Source organism: Lupinus angustifolius, chromosome LG14 (assembly GCF_001865875.1).
Source record: "Lupinus angustifolius cultivar Tanjil chromosome LG14, LupAngTanjil_v1.0, whole genome shotgun sequence".
In the NCBI taxonomy this organism is placed as follows: Eukaryota; Viridiplantae; Streptophyta; class Magnoliopsida; order Fabales; family Fabaceae; genus Lupinus; species Lupinus angustifolius.
Genome location: NC_032022.1, coordinates 12,899,627 through 12,920,396, shown reverse-complemented (window position 1 = coordinate 12,920,396; position 20,770 = coordinate 12,899,627). Strand labels below are relative to the sequence as shown.

At 33.1% G+C, this 20,770-nt stretch overlaps 3 protein-coding genes, 1 non-coding gene and 1 pseudogene across 4 annotated transcripts; 1 reads left to right on the top strand and 4 right to left on the bottom strand.

The window, feature by feature from the left end:
* LOC109327069 (long chain acyl-CoA synthetase 9, chloroplastic-like) lies at window positions 345–7,781 on the top strand. Its single transcript, XM_019560069.1, has 11 exons — window positions 345–1,036; window positions 1,125–1,205; window positions 2,531–2,794; window positions 2,984–3,115; window positions 3,219–3,392; window positions 3,531–3,760; window positions 4,671–4,788; window positions 5,807–5,938; window positions 6,398–6,532; window positions 6,597–6,803; window positions 7,393–7,781. Exons 1-11 carry the CDS (start codon window positions 596–598, stop codon window positions 7,558–7,560), a joined length of 2,082 nt encoding a protein of 693 aa, XP_019415614.1. The 5' UTR covers window positions 345–595; the 3' UTR covers window positions 7,561–7,781.
* On the bottom strand, window positions 9,544–10,752 carry LOC109326258 (annotated as a pseudogene).
* Window positions 11,924–14,536, bottom strand: LOC109326825 (photosystem II 22 kDa protein, chloroplastic-like). Its single transcript, XM_019559677.1, has 4 exons — window positions 14,151–14,536; window positions 13,942–14,055; window positions 12,829–13,075; window positions 11,924–12,281 (listed from the first exon to the last, which is right to left on the bottom strand). The coding sequence occupies exons 1-4, from the start codon at window positions 14,364–14,366 to the stop codon at window positions 12,037–12,039; spliced, it is 822 nt and encodes a 273-aa protein (XP_019415222.1). The 5' UTR covers window positions 14,367–14,536; the 3' UTR covers window positions 11,924–12,036.
* Window positions 16,065–16,149, bottom strand: TRNAM-CAU. The gene is given in 2 exon segments: window positions 16,065–16,100; window positions 16,112–16,149. It is a non-coding gene; the product is annotated as a tRNA-Met (tRNA).
* On the bottom strand, window positions 16,563–19,404 carry LOC109326824 (TLC domain-containing protein 2). The gene is made up of 3 exons (XM_019559676.1): window positions 19,092–19,404; window positions 17,836–18,113; window positions 16,563–16,887 (listed from the first exon to the last, which is right to left on the bottom strand). Exons 1-3 carry the CDS (start codon window positions 19,327–19,329, stop codon window positions 16,570–16,572), a joined length of 834 nt encoding a protein of 277 aa, XP_019415221.1. The 5' UTR covers window positions 19,330–19,404; the 3' UTR covers window positions 16,563–16,569.

The following is a 20,770-nucleotide window of genomic DNA, read 5'->3' as shown; positions in this document are numbered from 1 at the left end:
TGTTGGTTACTACCTACTCTAAAGATAAAATTCTCAGATTTTGTTGAACATACTTATTGAGGTTAATAGGTTGGCCCATCCAACTTGTTAGTGGAATTCGATAACATGGTAACATTTTTTCCTCACTAGATTGAAAGTTAGTAGATTTGCTCCGACATGGTAATAGAATATAATTTCCTTAGAGACAAAATTTTCTGCTTTAACTACATGAGGATTGTCTTCTATAGATGGATGATATTTGTGGGTTTAAAAAATTAATAATAATAAAAATTCTAAAAATATTTTCTATATAAATAGTACTATAATATTATGGAGAGAAAACAAATAAAAATTGTATGTAAAATTGTGTGTGACTGTTGTAAGTTCTGGGATAGTGTGATCCTCCAAACCTGAATCTCTTTCTTGATCTCTCCGCCAAATAACTTGTTCCCTCACATTGTTCTCAACGTAACTCGTTCATTTCCATTTATAACCCTTTCTCACATCACTCCCATTCTCATTGCAAAAATAAAAATAAAAATAAATCCTCCATTTCTCGTTTCTCTGATTCCATATCAATTTCACTTGATCACTATCTTACATATCTACATTAACGATGAATCCTTACATTATCGGTGTTGTTGTTCCTCTCATCATGCTCCTCTTTCGTAACTCCAATAACCGCAAACGCCGTGGTTTACCCGTCGACGTCGGCGGCGACCCCGGCATGGCGATCCGCAACCACCGCTTCACTTCTCCGCTGAGTTCCGCCTGGGAGGGCGTGACCACACTCGCGGAGATGTTCGAGCGTGCATGCAAGGTGCACCACGATAGGTTGTTGCTCGGGACACGCGAGCTGATCGCGAGTGAGATCGAGACGGTTAACGGAAGAAGCTTCGAGAAGGTTCATCTCGGTGAATATAAATGGCTTACGTATCGTAAAGTTTTCGAAGCTGTTACGGCTTTCGCGTCTGGTTTGTCGAAGATAGGTCATGTTAGGGGAGAGCGTATTGCTATATTTGCTGAAACTAGAGAGGAATGGTTTATTGCACTTCAGGTGTTTGTTTTTATGGTTCGAATAACGTAGTTACAAATTTTTACCATGGGGTTTATGATCGTGTGTAACTTTTTTTTGGTTCTTTCAGGGTTGCTTCAGGAGAAATGCGACCGTTGTGACTATATATGCGTCTTTGGGAGAGGAAGCTTTATGTCATTCACTGAATGAGGTTCTCTCTATTGCTTTCTTCACTATTTTTTTGGGTACCAACAAGTGTCACTCCCGGACATCGAACCCTTTTACCCCTTTGGTCTTTGGTCATCGTGGGGATCTAGTAGGCCTCACATTACTAGACCAACGACTTGTTGGTGCTTTTTTCACTATTTGTTGAGAACTCTTGATAGTAAAAATATTAACAGAAAGGAAAAGAGACAAGAAAATTGAACTTGTTTTAATTGCATATAAGAATTAAGATATACTTATTCTGTTTATATGATGAGGAAAAAAGGATTATATGATGATGAGGAAAAATAAAAAAAGGATATGTTTACTTGTTTAGTTTGGGAAAACCTCTGTTTTCCTTTCCTGCTTTGATTAATAATTGCAAATACATTATTTCCATTTTATTTCATGTTTCCAAATATTAGTAGTGAAACAACACAAATCTTTGAATACAAGAAATATAATAAAAACAAGATGACATTTTTGCAATTATTTATAAAAAGAAAATGAAAATGGAGAACATTTTCTTAAGCCGAACAAATCGTTAATGTCTTTCAAAACATCACTTTTCTAAAACATGCATCTGGCAGTAGTAACAGAACAACAGAAATGCCATGAAGACAATCCTGTATCACAAGTCACAACAATGTGCATAAAATGGTCCTTAAAATTTATCTCGTTCACATGCAGCCATCTGCAGTGCTGTAGAAATATTATTTGCACCTCTTAAGGTGGCATAATATAAAGGACTAGCACAATTCTCTTAAGGTCTGTATTTGTACCAGGTTTCCAATTTTCCTAAAAAAAACAGCAGTGGTAAGAATGGAAAGGAATGATGGGCAACAGCTATCTCTAATTAATGAGGAGGTGAAAGGAAGGAATGGTGGGATGAAAGGCCAGCAGAAGGGAGATTGAGTGAATGCTTATGATCTTAATATTTTACTCTCACTAATCGAAACATAAATGATATAAACAGAAAAGGCAGTTGTTTTTTGGGTAAACCAAGGTTTTACTTTATTTAATTTTCCATTTTCTCATAAACAAGTTGTTGATCAAGCCTCATTTCCCTTCTTTTCCTTTGTAATTTAATTGTTTCTAAAACATCACGCAACTGCTCAACATGCAATTTCTAAAGTGTATTTACTGGTACAAAACTCAACTTTGTTTCATGGAGTTTTTAACTTCGCTGCAACTTGTTCTCAGTATTGAGATCTAGTTTCTGGATTTTGTCTATGGTTCGAGATGATTTACTGATATTGTTATGTTTTTTTTACTATCATTTTAGTTCATGTGCTCCCTCTTTCATAACATTGCTTTCAAAATCTGTGCCAGACAGAGGTTGTAACTGTGATATGTGGGCGCAAAGAATTAAGAGCACTTGCTCTTATTAGTGGACAACTTGACTCAGTGAAACGTGTGATATGCATGGATGATGATATCCCATCTGAAGCCTCGTCTGTTCAGCATGGCTGGACTATCACTTCCTTCAGTAATGTGGAGAAACTTGGTCGAGAGAATCCTGTTGATGCCGATTTACCTCTTCCGGCGGATGTTGCTGTTATAATGTACACTAGTGGAAGTACAGGCTTGCCTAAGGTTAGAAGCATCTTTAAGATGTATAGTTTTTCCAACGTTAACTTCTCTATCCTTTAACTGTATTAAACATTTAAACTCCTCTATGTAGTTTGAATGGATCTAAAAGTTGCTTGCTTTCCTATCATTTTCCTTTTTCTTTGTTTCTTTCTTTTTCTTATACTGCTTCTTTAATTTCTTTGTTTTGCATAGGGTGTGATGATGACACATAGAAATGTCTTGGCAACTGTCTCAGCTATAATGACAATAGTTCCTAACCTTGTTGATAAGGATGTGTATCTAGCATACTTACCAATGGCTCATATCCTTGAATTAGTAGCTGAGGTACGGCTGAATAAATATATCAGTTTAAAAGACATTTGCTTAGAATTTATTTTCCTCTGTTTTCTGGTCTTGCATGTTTTGACAAACTCAACTACTTGTTTAGAATTTGATTGCCTCTGTTGGAAGCGCTATAGGATATGGATCTTCTTTGACTCTAACTGATACATCAAACAAAATAAAAAAGGGAACAAAGGGAGATGCCACTGCATTGATGCCAACTGTGATGGCAGCTGTTCCAGCAATTCTTGATCGTGTACGCGATGGAGTGTTCAAGAAGGTACTTGATTTGTGATGCAATTGAAGAATAACACCTACATGTTTTGCATTGATAGTATCTAGTATGTTTTTTTTAACTTGTGGAATGAACCTTTTAGATATACACTCAGTGTAGCAAGACTAAAACTTGACCATGCAGGTAAATTCAAAGGGAGGATTATCGAAGAAATTGTTTGATATAGCTTATGCACGGAGGTTGCATGCAATAAATGGTAGCTGGTTTGGTGCCTGGGGCTTGGAAAAATGCCTATGGAATTTTCTTGTGTTTAGAAAGGTCAAAGCAATTCTGGGTGGCCGTATCCGTTTTATACTGTGTGGTGGTGCTCCGCTTTCTGGTGATACCCAAAGATTCATCAATATTTGTCTTGGGTCAGTTTCATCAATCTTCCTTTTGCCCATAAATTAAAGAATAAATATCATTTGAGAAGAAAAGGACTGAAGCATTATAGCATATGATAAGATATGTTCAGAGTGAACTAGAAAAAACACATTGACTAGCTAAAGCTTTGCAGTCTCTTTGCATGTCTGCAAATGAGATTGCAATAAAATAATCATGAGCTGAGAAGACCATTACATCCCATAAAAGGGGAAACTAATTCAACTTGTTTGAAGTTTGAATTATTTATTCTATCATGACCACTGCGCATTACATCCCATAAAAGTAATTCGCAGTTGATGATGAACGGCCGTAATATAAGTTGTTTTTTGTTCCCAAATCTATATCTCAAGCCTAAGTTTTCTTTTGCATATTTCCACATAATTCAGTGCCAGATTCCTGAGAATCTAATATTTTCCTATTATGTAATAGCAGCATTACCGTAAGTCAAGATATGGAAGCTTAAGTCAATATCAAAAGCTGTAGTTTTATTTTGTATATTTCCACTTAATTCACGACCAGATTCCTGAGAGTCTAATATTGTACTATTGTGTAATAGCACTACTACTGTGAGTCAAGATATGGAAGCTTGTTTCATTCTGGTATAAACTGCTTCTCTCTGTTATTTATGGCCTTCAATAATATCCTTCAACTGGGCTTTATAGTTGACATTAACAATGATTCACGCTTCTGGGGATCTTTTGTTGTTGTTGTTGTCTTGTTGAAAAACTCAACTCCCATTTCAATTATGGGGTTATGTAAGGATATATTACTAGATTCACTCTAAAATGACATCTGCTAAAGTATTACTAGCTTTACTCATGTACATCCAAATCTTTTTTGCTTTTCAGATCTCTTGTATTATCTTTTTCTTTTACATTTAAGTTTGGTTGTCTTTTTCAGTGCTCCAATCGGTCAAGGATATGGTCTGACAGAGACTTGTGCTGGTGCGACATTCTCTGATTTTGATGATACATCTGTTGGCCGAGTTGGACCACCTCTTCCTTCCTCATATGTTAAGGTAGTGATTGATCAGATTTTGTTCACCTTTATACATTTTAACTTACGAATTACAGCCTCTTCGCTTGTGATGGTAGATTGCCTACATCTACCCTCGTGTACGGGCTGCCCTTTTATACATTTTAACTTATGAATCATTTTACCAAAGTAAATGCTTTTTTTATTCAAAATTTATGTGGGTTTCATTTTATATTATTGTTTAATGGAATAATACTACATTACTACTTCAATTGATGTAACAAACTATTGTATGGGTTAGGCATCTCTATTTACAAATTTTCCGTTCTCGGATAAAAAAAACACTACTGCTCCTGTAGATTTTGACTGGCTACTCCTTGCATTTTATGTTATTGCACATGATACATACGGTCAATATCAATTTCTTATTTAATTCAGGAAGAAAAAAATTGGCGCTCTCTTTTATGATTTAGGCCTTTTGAGTAGCTGTTTGTATCAGCAAGAGATACCTAGTTCAGATCCCTAAATTTATTTATTATCTTAGTTATGTACATTCTCTTACAGGTTCAAAATTTAATCTATTTTGTAACATTTTGGCACATTTTCTTCTGACACATCTCTAGAGTGCTTTTCTATATTGTTATCATTACTTATCAATTGATTTGGCAGTAGGGGCTTTGGTGCACAACCAAAAGAATTGACTCAACCATGAAAATATATATTTATCATTATTAATCTAAAATTAAGCTTGCAAATTACCATTATTTTCATGCTTCCTGATTTCAAGTGTTCTGAAATCTTGCTGGTGATGTTGCAACTGAATACAATTAATAGCATTTACTACGTATCTATCCTCTTCCTTGTGATCCTTAAGAACTCTTGCTTGGTACAAAACCTGCCTTTGTCTTGCTTTCTAGTATTATAATGCAATGTACGGAGGCTTCAGGACAAAGCCATGAATTTTACTATGATTATCTTATAATGGTGGTTTACTTTCTCTCTCAGCATTTAAGATTTAAGTAAATATTGCTTATGTTAGCATTTGGTATTTTTTTACTCAGCTAATTGACTGGCCTGAAGGTGGATATTCAGTTAATGACTCGCCAATGCCCCGTGGTGAAATTGTAATTGGTGGTCCAAATGTCACTCTTGGATACTTCAAAAATGAAGAAAAGACAAGAGAGTCTTACAAGGTATAGTTTTTTTGTCCTTGGAAGATAAAGGCTAGTTGGGATAAGTATAACTTCTAATTTTCTACTATTGCTGTGGTACGTCATGTTAGATATAAACCCATCCATGACTTTTTACCTGGTGCTAGTAATGCATGTTCTTATGAGAGTTGAGTGGTCATAAGCCTCTATGATCGAATAGTTAGGAATTTGATCCTTATCACCTCTATTCTTGTAAATAGAAGTCAAATTTCAGCACACGGTAGCTGGGCTTAAGCATTGTCCATGCTTTAAGCCCCAAGTGCTCTTATGTGAGGAGACATCAGGTATAAAATCATTCATGAAATTTCACCTAACAACCAGCTTTTATGAGTGCTGGTACTTGACAGTTCTGCTTTGTGAATTTGAAAATTGTATTTTGCTGCTTTTTCGTTCTATTTTTTATAATTACATATGCTTATTTGTGTATCTTTTGTTGTAAAGGTTGATGAAAGAGGAACAAGGTGGTTCTATACTGGTGACATAGGGAGATTTCATGCAGATGGTTGCCTTGAGATCATTGATCGAAAAAAGGACATAGTTAAACTGCAGCATGGAGAATACGTCTCCCTAGGAAAGGTATAGATATTGGTTTATGGGAGGCACCATTCTTAATATTCTATGACTAATTTATTAAGTACAGGTTGAGGCAGCTCTTCTTGGCAGCCACTTTGTGGACAACATCATGGTGCATGCTGATCCTTTTCACAGTTACTGTGTGGCACTCGTGGTGGTTTCTCATCAAGCATTGGAAGAGTGGGCTTCAAAGCAAGGAATTGCTTATTCTGATCTTTCAGAACTATGCAGGAAAGATGAAACTGTAAAGGAGGTGTATGCATCACTTTTTAAGGTATGCCTTTTGGAAGTCTTTTTAAAACCTAGCTATAATGTTCTTTTCTGTTTTTAGAAGGTGCATTTGTACAAGTCATCATTAAAATCTAGTTAAAATACTACGGTGGTTTTTTAGGCTAACACCAGTTCTTCATCCAAATTTGTGTTACACGATGCTTGTTTGGACAGTTGGAAAATTTGGAATGAAAATCATCTGACATTTGCTTTGTAGAATGAGATGTGGGAGAATTGAAAGTATAGTGGCAACTAATTTGCAATCCACCCCATAAATTTAGTCACTTTATTTGTATGAACTCAACTTGAAAGTGGTTTTTCACCGTCTACCTAGCAAGAATGAGTGAAAATCACAAATACCTTTCAATCCTTAGTGGTAAGAATATCATTACTTTTAGTTTAGATCCCGGTGGCTCTTTTTTTTCTTCCTTTTGTCTCAAGGGGAAAATCTCTAGTATGTACTCCGTAAAGGGACATCTCATAGAGACATAGATCATTTGTGATTACAACCTACACGGTATTGATTACCTTGTTGCAAATGATGCAGTATTATTCCTATTCTTATTATTTAAATTTATGAAAACCATATGCAGGAAGCAAAGAAGGCTCGGTTGGAAAAATTTGAGATTCCTGCAAAACTGAAATTACTTTCTGACCCATGGACTCCTGAGACTGGCCTAGTCACTGCGGCTCTCAAGATCAAGAGAGATATTATCCGAAAGGCTTTCAGTGAAGAGCTCTCTAAGTTATATGCTTCATAGAGTACGCACAAACACTGTTCTGGTTACTCATCCCACTGAAAGAAGCTACTGTTCCTTTATAATTTTACCATTTCTTTAATGTTATTGTTGAGTGGGAGAATTTTGAATTTTGCTTGTCATTTTAAATTAGTTTTATCATGCATACCCAGGCTTATTACTACAATGCCAAAAGGTTGAATAAAGAGTAATGCTAGTATGCTACCAAGAGTTATCGTCCTCTATAGTCTCTACCAAACACTTCATAGAAAGCCCATCAGCTATTCCATAGTTTGTGCCACTTCATGTACCATTAGCTTGTGATTGGTCAGAAAAATACTTAATAATTAAATTTTAACTTAAATATATTTTTTCTAATCAATCACAAGTTCATATCACATGGAGTGACACAAACTGTGGAACAACAGATGTGTACCCCACTTCATATCACTTCTCAATAACCAAATGAAACAAACTTATCCAATCAACTATTTAATTATCTTTAGCCAATGATTTAGGTGTTAATGATAGTTATTGTTTCAATAGGTTAGCTAATTTGGTTAATGGGAGGTGTGTCAGGAAGTACGTAGGTTTCTTACTTTTGGCGGAATTTTGCTACATCCTGCTTACTTTCTTTGCTGTGTATTGAATTGAATAGGATATATATATATATCGATTACGAATGGGATGTATATGCATGTTCTGATTTTCGTTGTGCAAGTTAAATAAGATATTGCACCATCATAAATACATTATAAATTATGGCGAAGTTGTAGTCCTACGTCAAGGAGCAATGATTGGTAGCTTTCTTTTTAAAAAAAATGAAACTTGTATATATTTATTTATCTCTTTAAAGAGAGATAAATAATGAAACTGAATAATTTTGATTATTTAGTAGATATAAGATAAATTAAAAAATATATTATAGATTCAAGAGTAATATCTATTCACATTCAGGATTAAAATAAATTTATATATAGTCAATTTGTTATTTGTTTATATTATTATATTTAAAAGTTAGTAATAATTAATTATAAATAGTAGATGATGCAATGATATTATAAAATGGAAGGTAAATTGAAGATAAATGGTAGGTTTTAGAGACATATTAGAATATATGAAAATATTTTAAATGATCTTACTAAGAGTATTTATAGATGTTTATATATAGAGGTAATATCTCATGCTATTATGATAGTTTATTAGATTTGTTAGAGTATCTTAGTAGATTTCCTAGAATTTAGATTACTTTATAATTTGTTATATATAAGTAAGAATAATATAAATATTGGCTGCATTTGCTTCCAGATTGTGCTCTCTTAAAGAGAGGGTTGTAATTGTATTATATTTTAACTAGGGATAACTTTAGCTTTTAAGGATTAGATGAAATGTTTGGAACAAGTGATTAAGAAAGTGAGTGGTTGAGATAACACGGCATGTCCCAAACTTGATGAATATAATACATCTTGCCCCAAATAGTTTTCATTTCATATTGTTTTTGACTTTGGGTTTTTTAAGACATTTATACGATTATTCGTCATCAACCTTAAATAATTGTGAGGCTTAGGTAAGTAGGAAGATGTACCAACTCTCTTGCAAGTTTCTGGATAATTTCGGGTCTATATGTAGATTAATATATATTCTCTCTTAACCAGAAAAGTAATATTTTCGTTGGATCAGACTGCCATAGTCTCCAAACACTAAGGAGTTCCATTATCATTAAGGTATGAGAAAAGAGAAAAGTGAAGAGTTACAAGTGAGAAACCATATCTTGAACCAAAACCTTAATATATTAGTTTTATGTGTATTTTTCACTTATAAACTTTTTTATTCTCCTCATATCCAACGTAAGACTTTATATTTGGATAAACCATATAATTTAATTTTATCCGTACAAAGTTTCCCCCAATTTGATTAACTTACCCAACATCCCTCTACGTGTACCCCTTTCAATTTAATCCTTATTACAACTTATTTTGAGTATTTAATACACTGTAGACACGAACCATTGCCTAAACAGAAATTTGGGTAGAATAATATTTGGAAATATCATTACTCAAAGTAGTAATAATTAATAACATTATTATTACAACATTATTATTCACGACCAATTATTATTTTTACCACGTAATTCAATATTTAAGCAAACACAGAGATTCCACTTTCTCCCGTAGAAGAAGGTTGTAAGGCACGAATGCGAATATCATATTTGGTATAACTTGTTGCTTCAGATTCTGAGACAAGAGAAAACGTTGAAGTGTAGCCATTGTAAGCATATCCAATATGGTTGCAACACTTGCGACAAAGAAGTTTTGTTCTTCGGCGAAATAAACCACATGAGTTCTTTAAAAAATGGGGTGCACATTCAATTTCATCAAGCTTCATAAATCTGCTATCATCAATGTGGAGAATGATATAATACCTCGCTTTATTGATTTTCCATATTTAGAACCGATTGATGAAATGTTGCGGTTGGAAGAGGATAAGTTAAGCTCATACCCGCAACTACCACAGCTGCTAATAGATTGATAGATATGCATTATAAAATCGAAAATTTAAGAACAAGAATTATTATTATGTATAAATCTTGACCAAAGTGAATTATTATTATGTATAAATCTTGACCAAAGTAAATTATTATCATGTAATGAAAATCTCAACAATCATTGATTAGCAGTTTACCCTACTATTTGAGAGAATCCAGAAACATTCTATTCTATTGAAACTTATAGCATCAATCACAATCCACAATCCGCAGGTACATGAGTTAACACAGTAAATAAGTTAAGAATGTTAAGAACGCATTATGAAGTAAATCTTAAACTGAAAATATGTATCATGGACCTAATGGTTGACTTATATGCAAAGAGAATCAAAGTTGCCACTCTTTCTCAGTTATGGAAAATTGAAATACAAAAAGAAAACATAATATGAGAGAGAAGGTGAAAGAGAACCTGTAACGCACATCCCTTTGAGAAGAACTTGAATAGGAAGGAGAAGTTCGGTTGTTATTGTTAAACACTGAATTATTATTCATATTTATTATTTCACGATGAATATGAATATATGATGATAACTTCTGAATAGAATAACTAAGGAGACACAGTTACATCAGAGAAATACGCAAGTTACAGACACAGGAGAAAGGAAAAAGGAAACTGCTTCTTCACTTCTTGTATATGTCGACGACTTTGACTCTACCCAAACGACTCTGTTTTAAGTGGCCCACAAATACACAATTAGGAAGTAACAAAAATTCTTGCATTATCGATAAGACGTTGTTCGTGTAAGGTCTCGTTATACTCTAAGAATGACTAAAAATTAAGAATACGATTCTTGTGAATGATACTCATTAGGGAGACTCCTTACACATAAGGTTAGAAATACTCTTAGATTAAGAAAGATTTATTGCATTAATCTTTCTTAATCACATAACTCATTATACTTGGTAGATATGGTTATATTTTTCATAAGCATAATGTTAGTGATTTAATCTTCCACACTTATATGAAAAATAATTTGTTAGTAAAATTAACTGTAATGATATTTATATTTGGAAATAAATTAATCTATTTAGTCTTACCAACAAAACCAAAAAGAAGTGATTTGCATTAAACGTTAAAAGAATTCTCTTTAATATTGGAGAGAAAAATTTTTATTTGTATATTTGCATCTAAATAAAAATGTCATATATTATTATATGTGAAGGATGAAGTGTCACATGCTTCTACGTGATGTACCTGTCCCTAACTCCATTAAACTGTGAATGCAGCTATGCTCATTTTTTTTTTGTATTATCATGGGTATCACTATCATATAAGTAAGAAATTGATTCATTTTAAGATATGTAATTATCCCTCATAATAAATGGAGTTCTCTAAAATAAATTCTTGACATTTTAGTTATTATTTTTTTTAAATTGCGGAATCTTACGCTACTCAACTAACACTTTAATGGTGGTAGCAACACTCATTAATCAAGTAAGTGTGGAGATTCATTCATTAAACTGTTCTTTCTGATTAGTAGCCCTAAAATAGTGCCAAATATTTCTTTGGGCTTTGTATGGATACATAATCTTGGGCCTCCTCCTGTGTCCCATTATATATTTCCATATACTTGCAGCGATGTTCCATCATGATCAAGGTTAGTAACTTAGTATAGTGGATGATTGTTTTTTCTTTTTAAAAATATAAAATGCACAATTTGTCTCTAATGTGAACAAAATTATATAAGTATAGAACATGTTCAATGACTATGACAAGATGATACTTTTACAAGTTTTCCTCCTAATATTGTCTCAATTTCATTAATTATACTGATTGCTGAATAGTGTCACATACGATAAAGGTTAATGCAAAACAAAGGAATGATTTTATCTTTTATGTGCTGAATCAAATAAAAAGTGCAGAGATGATAAAGTTACTGACTAAAAACCCATTGCACTGAACATATAATAACAAAGAAGTATTATTTTTTAAAGTACAACAAAGTGGTTAGTGTCTAATCCTCTTCTTCATCTGTGACAAATTTACCAGTACCAGGATTCAAAGCAGCAATGAAAAAGAAAAGAACGTTGAACAACACTAGTGGTTCAATTTCATTAACTGGCACCCCAGTCTCAATGTTGAGTTGAGCAAGAGCTCCCTTCCCAGTAATAATTTCTCCAATCAAAGAGAAAGCGAAACCCAATTGAGCCAATCTTCCAACAAATAGTTCATTGGACTTGGTAAATCCAAATAAAGGACCTGATAAATAATACACAAAAAAGGCACCCCAAAATTTTAATAAGAATTGTTTAAACATGCTAACTGTTATATTTTTATAAAAATGTTTAGGTGAGTTGGATTACATGGTTAAACCGAAGTTAGACCTCACGATTTTAAGTGTTTATAGAAGTATTTTTAGATTGGTCTTCACATGCGTGTCAAACCCAAAGAATATAATCAAATCCTTATCAATTAAATAAACAATAAAAACCTTTTCCTATTATAAATGTATGGTATATTAATAGAGTCCAAATCATCTCTAATACTCGTATTGAAATATGTACAGAATGACATTATTAAATCTAAAAGTTATTTTATTTTAAATCATGACTAATAAATATTTATTTGTAACATATGTCACAATTTCCACTTAGTAATGGATCCTACGGGAGATGACCCATATTCATATTAAATAACTTTAGTTTATGAAATGTGTTATAAAACTCGAAATCTGTATAAATGTTGAGAAATTTATGGTTATGAAACATTTTCCTAGTGTACAACATTAGAAATGATGAGAATTTACCTCCTTCTTGAAGACCAAGAACTCCTCTAAGGCCTTTACCAGGAGGAATAATAGCCTTATCTAATCCAGTGGCAGGTTCATCATCAACAAATTTACCACGGTCACCTAGAGCTCCAATGGCTCCAAGCAATGTGAAAAGGATAAAGAAAAGGAGAAGAGGCTCAGCTTCATAAATTGGAACTCCTGTTTCCAAATTCAATTGTGATAGAATTCCTTTCCCTGTAAGTCCTTCACCTAACAATGATGCCTGCAAATGCAGTAACCCATGCCTTAAATTATGTACTACCTTTATGCATCACATACATTCGCCACTTTGGTATGTTTGGACGAATAAAGAGGAGAGATTCATTCATTCTTTATCTTAGTCATCAATTTTATAGAAATTCAATAGTTATAATTGAGTGTTGATTATATAGGTTTTATGTCTAGATATGGTTATAAATTCTCTTGTTTGACTTGCGTGAAAAAAAATACTCTTTATAAGCAAAAATCACAAAAAATAAAAATAAAATATGTTTTGCTCTAAAATAACCTACCAACTTTTTTAAATCAGTAAAAACATTAGCTTGTCTCAAAACAATTATTTTTCCTCATAAAAATCCCTTTTTCATAATTTAACGAGTTTGTTTAAAATATCCAGTTAAACCTGAAACAATTTTTTTTTGATATATAGTAATATTTAATATGGTTAAAGTATATCAATCTAGACTATTAAATCTGATATATGATTTACATTATTATATCTCCATTAATATATATATATAATTTAATATAGACCCATGCAATATAGTGTAAAGAAACCCCACCTTAATACTTATAGTTAGTTTGTTAAGATCTCTAAAATTTTGTTAAGAGAATATATCTTCCTAATACCCTTGACCCTAGTCTATTAGTTACCTGGAGGATTAAATTAGCATATTCAAATCTATTTTGTAAATATATTTAGATGTGACTATTTGCGAATAATTATATCAACTTATAATATAAACTATTAATTAGCTATCCCTTATTATTTTCTTAATGATGCAATTAACTGTACATTCAAGTTAAAAACACTAACTTTATGCAAAGTATTTCATTTGTTTTGCTGAAAGAAAAGTAAATTTCACTCACTGCAAAACCAATCATGGCTACACGACCCACGAAGAGCTCGTTCTGCTTAGTAAAACCAATTCCTCCAGAAGTGCCAAAGATACCATCTTCAACTTTTTGCTTTGGCTTCTCAACCTGTATAAATCTCATAAAACCATATTCAGAGTGATGAAAAATGAAACCTTAGAATACACATAAGTTGTATTTTAAAAAATAAAAAAAACGAGTACCTTCTTAGGAGGTGCTTTGGTCTTAGACTTAAATAGAGCAAGTGTTGTGAATGTATGAGATGAAAAATGCAAAGAATTATTAGGAAGTGGGTTGAATGAGAGATGAGAAAACTTAGGCCTTAGTTTTTGACTTTGTAGTTGAAGCAAAGGGTCTTTCTTCAAACTCACTGAATAGCTACTAGAGACACTAGACATGAGCATAATGCTTTGTGCCATTTTTTCAGTGTGATTACCTAAGTAGCTGCTTCACTATGTTGTTGGGGTTGGTATGAAGAATTTATTAAACTATAGTGAAATATGAATGTGAATAACATCTTTAACAAAGGGTGTGGATATGGTGCAAGATTTAATGACAGGCAACTAGAGTACCCACGTCTCCTCTATCATGTGTTGATAATGTTTTCATTTGAGGTATTGAAAACTTAATTTTGGGGCCATTGATTTTTGCATCAACCACTCAATCATTTGTTTTATTTCTCTTTATGTTTTAAGATTTATTTAATCATTATTTAATATTAACATATACCGATTGATTAGTAATCCCGAGGGAATTCGTTTACTCCGTTATTAATTCCAGAGAAATCTAATGATTTAAATATACTTACTAATTCAAACTATTAGATTTACTTAGAATTAATGACTAAGATGTAGATTATGTTTTTAAAACTTATGATCCCCACCCTTAATAATTACTAAATTCTAAATGGAAGTAGTATTTAATTATTTGTTTATTATTACTGAGTCTAGGTGTTTGTAGGAAAAGAGATGGTAGCAAGATATTTTGGAAGTGTGGAAGTGTGTATGGTCACATTCGGTCCACAATTTAAACTCAGAAGTTACCACACATTTATTGTTTGCAAGAAATGGACTAGGAAATCTGACGTTGACAAATCCTGATTTGACACGTCCTCCAAAGTACATTACAAATGGATATTCCTAGTTTACAAATAATATTTAGGCACCAACATTTTGCACCCTGTGTTCATCGCTTGTAAAAATATGTTTCTTATTTTTAGGAAGTTGCTGATATATGAAGTAAAATAAAATATATAAAATGCATAACGGTCAATAGGTCACACATAATAATTTAGATGATTATCTATACTAAGGAAAAACCCAAAATAACCATTTACCATGGTGTAATTTGTGGTTCTCCCTATTTTACCCTTACTATTTTCTAATTTTTACAAAAAAATTTATATATAACCTAATGTTCATCTCCACTTAATATATGCTCATATTATTTGGTTAATTATTTTTTATTTTTACATTATGACTATCAGTCTTTAATGTAGAACATTACACCAATTAAATAAATTCAATTGTAAATTACAAATATTTAACACAAAATATTATGTTTGACATTTATGACATACAAACTATACATTATAAATGATAGAAAAGCGGGTTGACACTAGTATACATAAAATAAAAACAAAATAGGTAAATCATATAGACAATTTGATTTGATATTAAGTTGTTAGATTTATTAATTTTAATGTATGGCTTTTAGCTTATTTAAAGGCATGAGAATGTTTAAATATCTTATATCTTATATTATAATAATTTTTTAAATAAATTGTTAAGTCAAGTTAGAGTTTTAAATCTATACTACTTATAAAGGGAAAACCCAAAATAACCACCTATCATGGTGTAATTTGTAGTTCTCCCTATTTTGCCATCACTATTTTTTAATTTTTACAAAAAAAAAAATTATATATAACCTAATGTTCTTCTCCACCTAATATATGCTCATATTATTTGAAGGAAAATTGCAACATATTTGTTATGTCTCAAGTGATCGAATTAAGTTACAATTGTGCATAATAAATACTAGGATCAAATATCATTAAATAATAAGAGCTTATGTGGTGGTTATGCCTCGTGGGCACTTACTTTGTATATGAAAAATGATGGGGTGAGAGAGGCTCGAACTCTCGACCTCAGGATCACTCAGTAGCTATGAGACCTACGCGCTAGCCAACTGCGCCACCACCCCTCTGTTTAAGACGCTATTAATACTAAGTGAATGCAGACAACTATCATTGGTTTTCATCATAATAACAATTATGCATGCCAAATTTAAAGAACTACACCAATGTATTACTGTCCCCAGTTGCAATCAAATTCTTTATTCATGATTTCATTGTTATAATTTCAGTATTTAAATCATGATGTTATTTTGAGAAAATCTCATTTAATCATCACTTCCAAACCTTAAACAATTGATAAAAAAACAAAACAAACACGAGGCCGTTTGCCCTCGAATGAAAACAACCATTGATCTTATGCTTGTAATAATTAATGAAAGAGATTCTAATTTCTGACTAAAAAGTTGTAAGAAAAAACTGCTAAATAATAACTAAATAAGATACATACTTCAAAATAATAGTACACTTCATCAAGCTTTTCTCTTCTCTCATTCACTATGGTTATGTTGATTACTCTGCTGATTCTTCCTCTCTCTCTTAAAAGCTTTAAAGAGATCCATGCCTAGACCAATGTTCAAAATGTTCATCCCAGCCATGCCACACAGAGCCAGTGGTAGCTCAATACCCCTTTCAAATTTGTGAGCATCCTTTATGAGCTTCACTGTGATGAGAATGTGAGATGCAACCCTTGCTACAAAGAAGGTGCCCCAATTAAGGAACCATTCTAACTGAACAATTATGCTCTTTCTATCTCTAATCCCAACCATTCTTCTCACTTTTCTCACATGCAGAAAGATGGAATGCAGCTGTAACATCACAGAAAAATCATCTTGTAATTAGTACACACTAGAAAGGGGTAAGAACTAAGAACCTTGGTGCCAAATTCTAGTTTTTTAAGCAAACAGTTCATTAGATAAGTAGGGGAGTTTGGCGCAAGGTAAGGTTATTTCTTAGTGATCATGAGGTCATAATTTCAAATCCTTGAAATAGTCTCTCTGCTTGCAGGGGTAAGATTGCGTATAACTACTTTATCCAAATCCCACTAAGTGGGAGTCTCGTGCATTGGACTGCCTTTTTTTTAAGAGTTCATTAGATGGTGGGTCAAATACAAGCAAAAAGGAAGACTTTCAGACAACTGAAAGATTACTATTAAGATGCAAATTCAGAAATATTGAAATTGCTTCATTCATTCCACTATGATCCAGGCATCCAGCCATATATAGCTCCTGTACATCAGAAACAAGCACAAACTAATTCTAAGTTTCTAACTAACTAACTAATCTATAACTAACTTGTGAACTTGGAATTCTATTACAACAACAAGAACCAAACCTTTATCCAACTGGGTGGGGCCGACTACATAGATCGAACAATGTCATCATGGTCTATCACAAATCATGTTTATTGACAAAACATTGACTTCTAAGCATTTCTTAATCATTTGACTTGTGGTTTTTTTTGTCTCCCTCTTTCTCTAGGAATTGGACTAGCCTCCATTTTGATCTAATCTCCTTACGGGGGCTTCTACCGGTCTCCTCCACATATGTACAAACCACTTAAGACATGATTATACCATCTTTTCTACAATAGGAACTACTCCAACTTTATCTCTAATGCATTCATTTCTAATCATATCTTATCTAGTGTGTCCACCCATACAACGCAATATTTTTATCTCAACTACATAAACTTTATTCTCTTATTGAACTTGAAATTTGTTAACTGATAAAATTACAGCTACAGTTAATGCTTACCTCACATATTAGTGTGAGAATAAGGTAGTTGATGGTGACATTTCGATACAAAGCAAGAGTGAAGCAAATAAGGAGAACCAGGTGATGCACAAGGATAGAAGGGATCCAACCATTATATAAGTGGTGATGAAGCATATCCCACTGATCATATGCAAAGTAACCGCATGAAAAGCACAATGCCTCAAATGCCCATGGCCAAGTGCCTTCAACTAATTGTGAGTGATCAAACATTCCACTCAATCCATGACTTACCAATTGTCTCCACAAGACGAAGATCACTGCAAAAACCAGGCAATATCCATACTCCAGTTGAGAAGACAAAGAAGAAAAATTATTTAATAATGACAACATCTAAAGCAGCAAGAGAATCAACAATATGTAGGTAAAAGAATGACAGTATTTCATAGATTTATAGCTACATAAAACAGCGAACAATAACCAAGCCTTATCATAGCTACGAAAACAAGATCGCTAAAATTCAAAACTAGAGGAGATTATCAATTGATGCCTGTTGGATCAAGTGACAAGGAGCTAGTTCCCCTTAAGCAAGGTCTCTGATTTTAATAATGTAATGAAAAATGGGTGCGAGTAGAGTTTTCCTGTTAAATAGGTCCTCTTGGTTTACTCGGATTAGTCAGTGTCTAATGTGATTTCCAGATATTGACTGTGATGTACCAGAATAAAAAGATTATACATATAGGTTCCCCTAAATTATTTATGTACTTTTAGGGCTTGTTTGGGAGTTGAATTTCGGAGAGAAATGAAGGGAAATACAAGGCTTGAGAGTTATCTAAGGAGTGTATTTCATGGCTCTCAAGCCTTCCATTTTCTTTCCTTCCCCTCCAAAATCCAACTCTCAAACAAGCCCTTAAGGTCAGTTGAGTAAATGAAGGGAAAAGAAAACTTCAGAGTCATCACACCCATGTATTTTATGGTTGGCCTTTTTCATTTCCCTTCTTTCCCCTCCAAAGCTCAACTCGTAAACAACATACGCTTAGTAAGTTACGAGTCTAAAATCTCAATAATTTTGAGAAGACGGTGTCTACAAACTCAGCCATGTCATGCAATGTAGGTTTTTGGGTTCTTCTCTGAAACCTACCATTTGCCTAAGAGTTAATTTATTCCTTTATCCCTAGAAACTGTTACATTAGGATTTTGAATATATAAAACATACAGCTAGATAATTAAAATTCTGTTTATTGAAATCCTCAAATAAGCATTTAAATGAAAGAGATAGAGAGAAAGGAGAAGAGAACCTGAAACGGAGGTGACAGAAGAGTGAAGAAGAGAGACAGAGGTATTAACAAAAAGAGGGTTTGAGTTAGCGTGTGTGGAGAAGAAGAAACGGATAAGAAAGTTAGAGGTTTGATAAAATAGTGAACCAGCGATGATAGATAGAAGATCGGTGCGGTGGTTGAACAGTGTCTGGAACAGAACCGAAAACAACCATAGAAGCAAAGTGGCTGAGAAAAATGTCCCAACCTTGTTACCCATTACCCTTTGTGTTGTGTCTCTGATTACCAGTTTGATGTTTTTCTCTTTTGTGTTTTTTCTTCTTCGTTTCAGAGTTTATTTTGCAAACAAAAGGTTGGTGAATAAATAAATGATTAAATAAGTGAAACTGATTGTGAGTTAGTTCAGAATATGGATGCCATTATTGGCATAATTTAGGTCTCTTACCAATAGTTTTTAAAGACTTTTTTTTAAGGATGATTTCTTTTTTCTTTTCTCCAACAATACCCACCTTAGTTGTCTATAAGAGATAATGCCGGAAAATTTACTTTGTTGGTGCACCTTGACCGAAAAATTATGGTCTTGGTGCACCTTTTGAAAAAATTACCAAAGTAGTGTAGTTTTAGGGTAAATCGGCAACCCCATTGCCGATTTACAGAAAATAAATATTTTTTTAATGTACTCCCCCCTAACTCGGCAATGGGGGGAGTTTTTAGCAAATATATTATTTTTTTAATCTCCTCCCCCTAAATCGGCAATAGGGGAGGAGTTTTTCTCAAATAATTTTTTTTTAACCTCCTCCCGTAACTCGGTAATGGGGGAGGAGTTTTTCAATAATTGATTTTTTTTTAAATCTCCCCCCTAAATCGGCAATGGGGGGGAGTTTTGTAATAATTTTTTTTTAATTTTCCTCCCCTAACTCGACAATGGGGGAGGAGTTTTTCAAAAGATTAAATTTTTAATTATCCTCCCCCTAACTCGGCAATGGGGGAGGAGTTTTTCAAACTCTATTTTTTTATAATATTTATTTGTTTAAAATATTTTAAAATTATAACTAACACAAACCATCAAAATTAATAACGTAGAAATTTAATTTACTAAGACAAAAATGTATTACACTTGAATTACACTTGAATTTATTAATCCCATAAAAGTTTAATGACGTCTATGTGATGAAGTGCCACATGGGGGTGGTTTTCTCCTTCTGGGCGGTTGAACTCTTAATTGTTGTTCATTCCGCTGCGAGATTCTTGCTCTTCCACGTGTGACCAATTGTGGCTCCTCCTCATTTGAATCATCTTCATCTTCATCAACATCTTCAACGACAACCTCATCATCAGTATGTTGCATACCAAAAATATTTGTAGACGGCATAGTAGGACGATAATATTGTTGAGGATCATATGCCGAGAATGGTGTAGTTGAACTAGTAGCAAACATTGTTGATATTGGGTTTTGAGAACTTGATGAGAAATAATTGTATCGGGAATCATAATTTGATAACCCATATTGTTGTCGTTGTTGTTGTTGTTGTTGTTGTTGTTGAGTAACTGATGAAGTATGTCCTTGATAATGACTATCCACTGGAGTTTGTTGTGGAGAGTCAGTTTCCGGTATATCATAATGATGAGAAGGAGGAGCATCATCAATGTGGGTAGAGTATGCATTGGGGTATAGTTCAGCCAATGCTCCCATCATTTCA

Bases quoted from the DNA above. Each gene is read 5' to 3' on its own strand.
- LOC109326824 (XM_019559676.1), bottom strand. From the start codon at position 19,329: ATGGGTAACAAGGTTGGGACATTTTTCTCAGCCACTTTGCTTCTATGG. The intron at 18,114-19,091 runs GTTCTCTTCTCC...TGGTTTTTGCAG, and splicing joins TTCTGTCACCTCCGTTTCAG to TGATCTTCGTCTTGTGGAGA. The intron at 16,888-17,835 runs GTAAGCATTAAC...GTGATGTTACAG, and splicing joins TTCTCACACTAATATGTGAG to CTGCATTCCATCTTTCTGCA.
- LOC109327069 (XM_019560069.1), top strand. From the start codon at position 596: ATGAATCCTTACATTATCGGTGTTGTTGTTCCTCTCATCATGCTCCTC. The intron at 2,795-2,983 runs GTTAGAAGCATC...TGTTTTGCATAG, and splicing joins GAAGTACAGGCTTGCCTAAG to GGTGTGATGATGACACATAG. The intron at 3,761-4,670 runs GTCAGTTTCATC...TGTCTTTTTCAG, and splicing joins TTCATCAATATTTGTCTTGG to TGCTCCAATCGGTCAAGGAT.
- LOC109326825 (XM_019559677.1), bottom strand. From the start codon at position 14,366: ATGGCACAAAGCATTATGCTCATGTCTAGTGTCTCTAGTAGCTATTCA. The intron at 13,076-13,941 runs GTGAGTGAAATT...CTGCATTTGCAG, and splicing joins TAGCCATGATTGGTTTTGCA to GCATCATTGTTAGGTGAAGG. The intron at 12,282-12,828 runs GTAAATTCTCAT...ATTATTTATCAG, and splicing joins TCTTGGTCTTCAAGAAGGAG to GTCCTTTATTTGGATTTACC.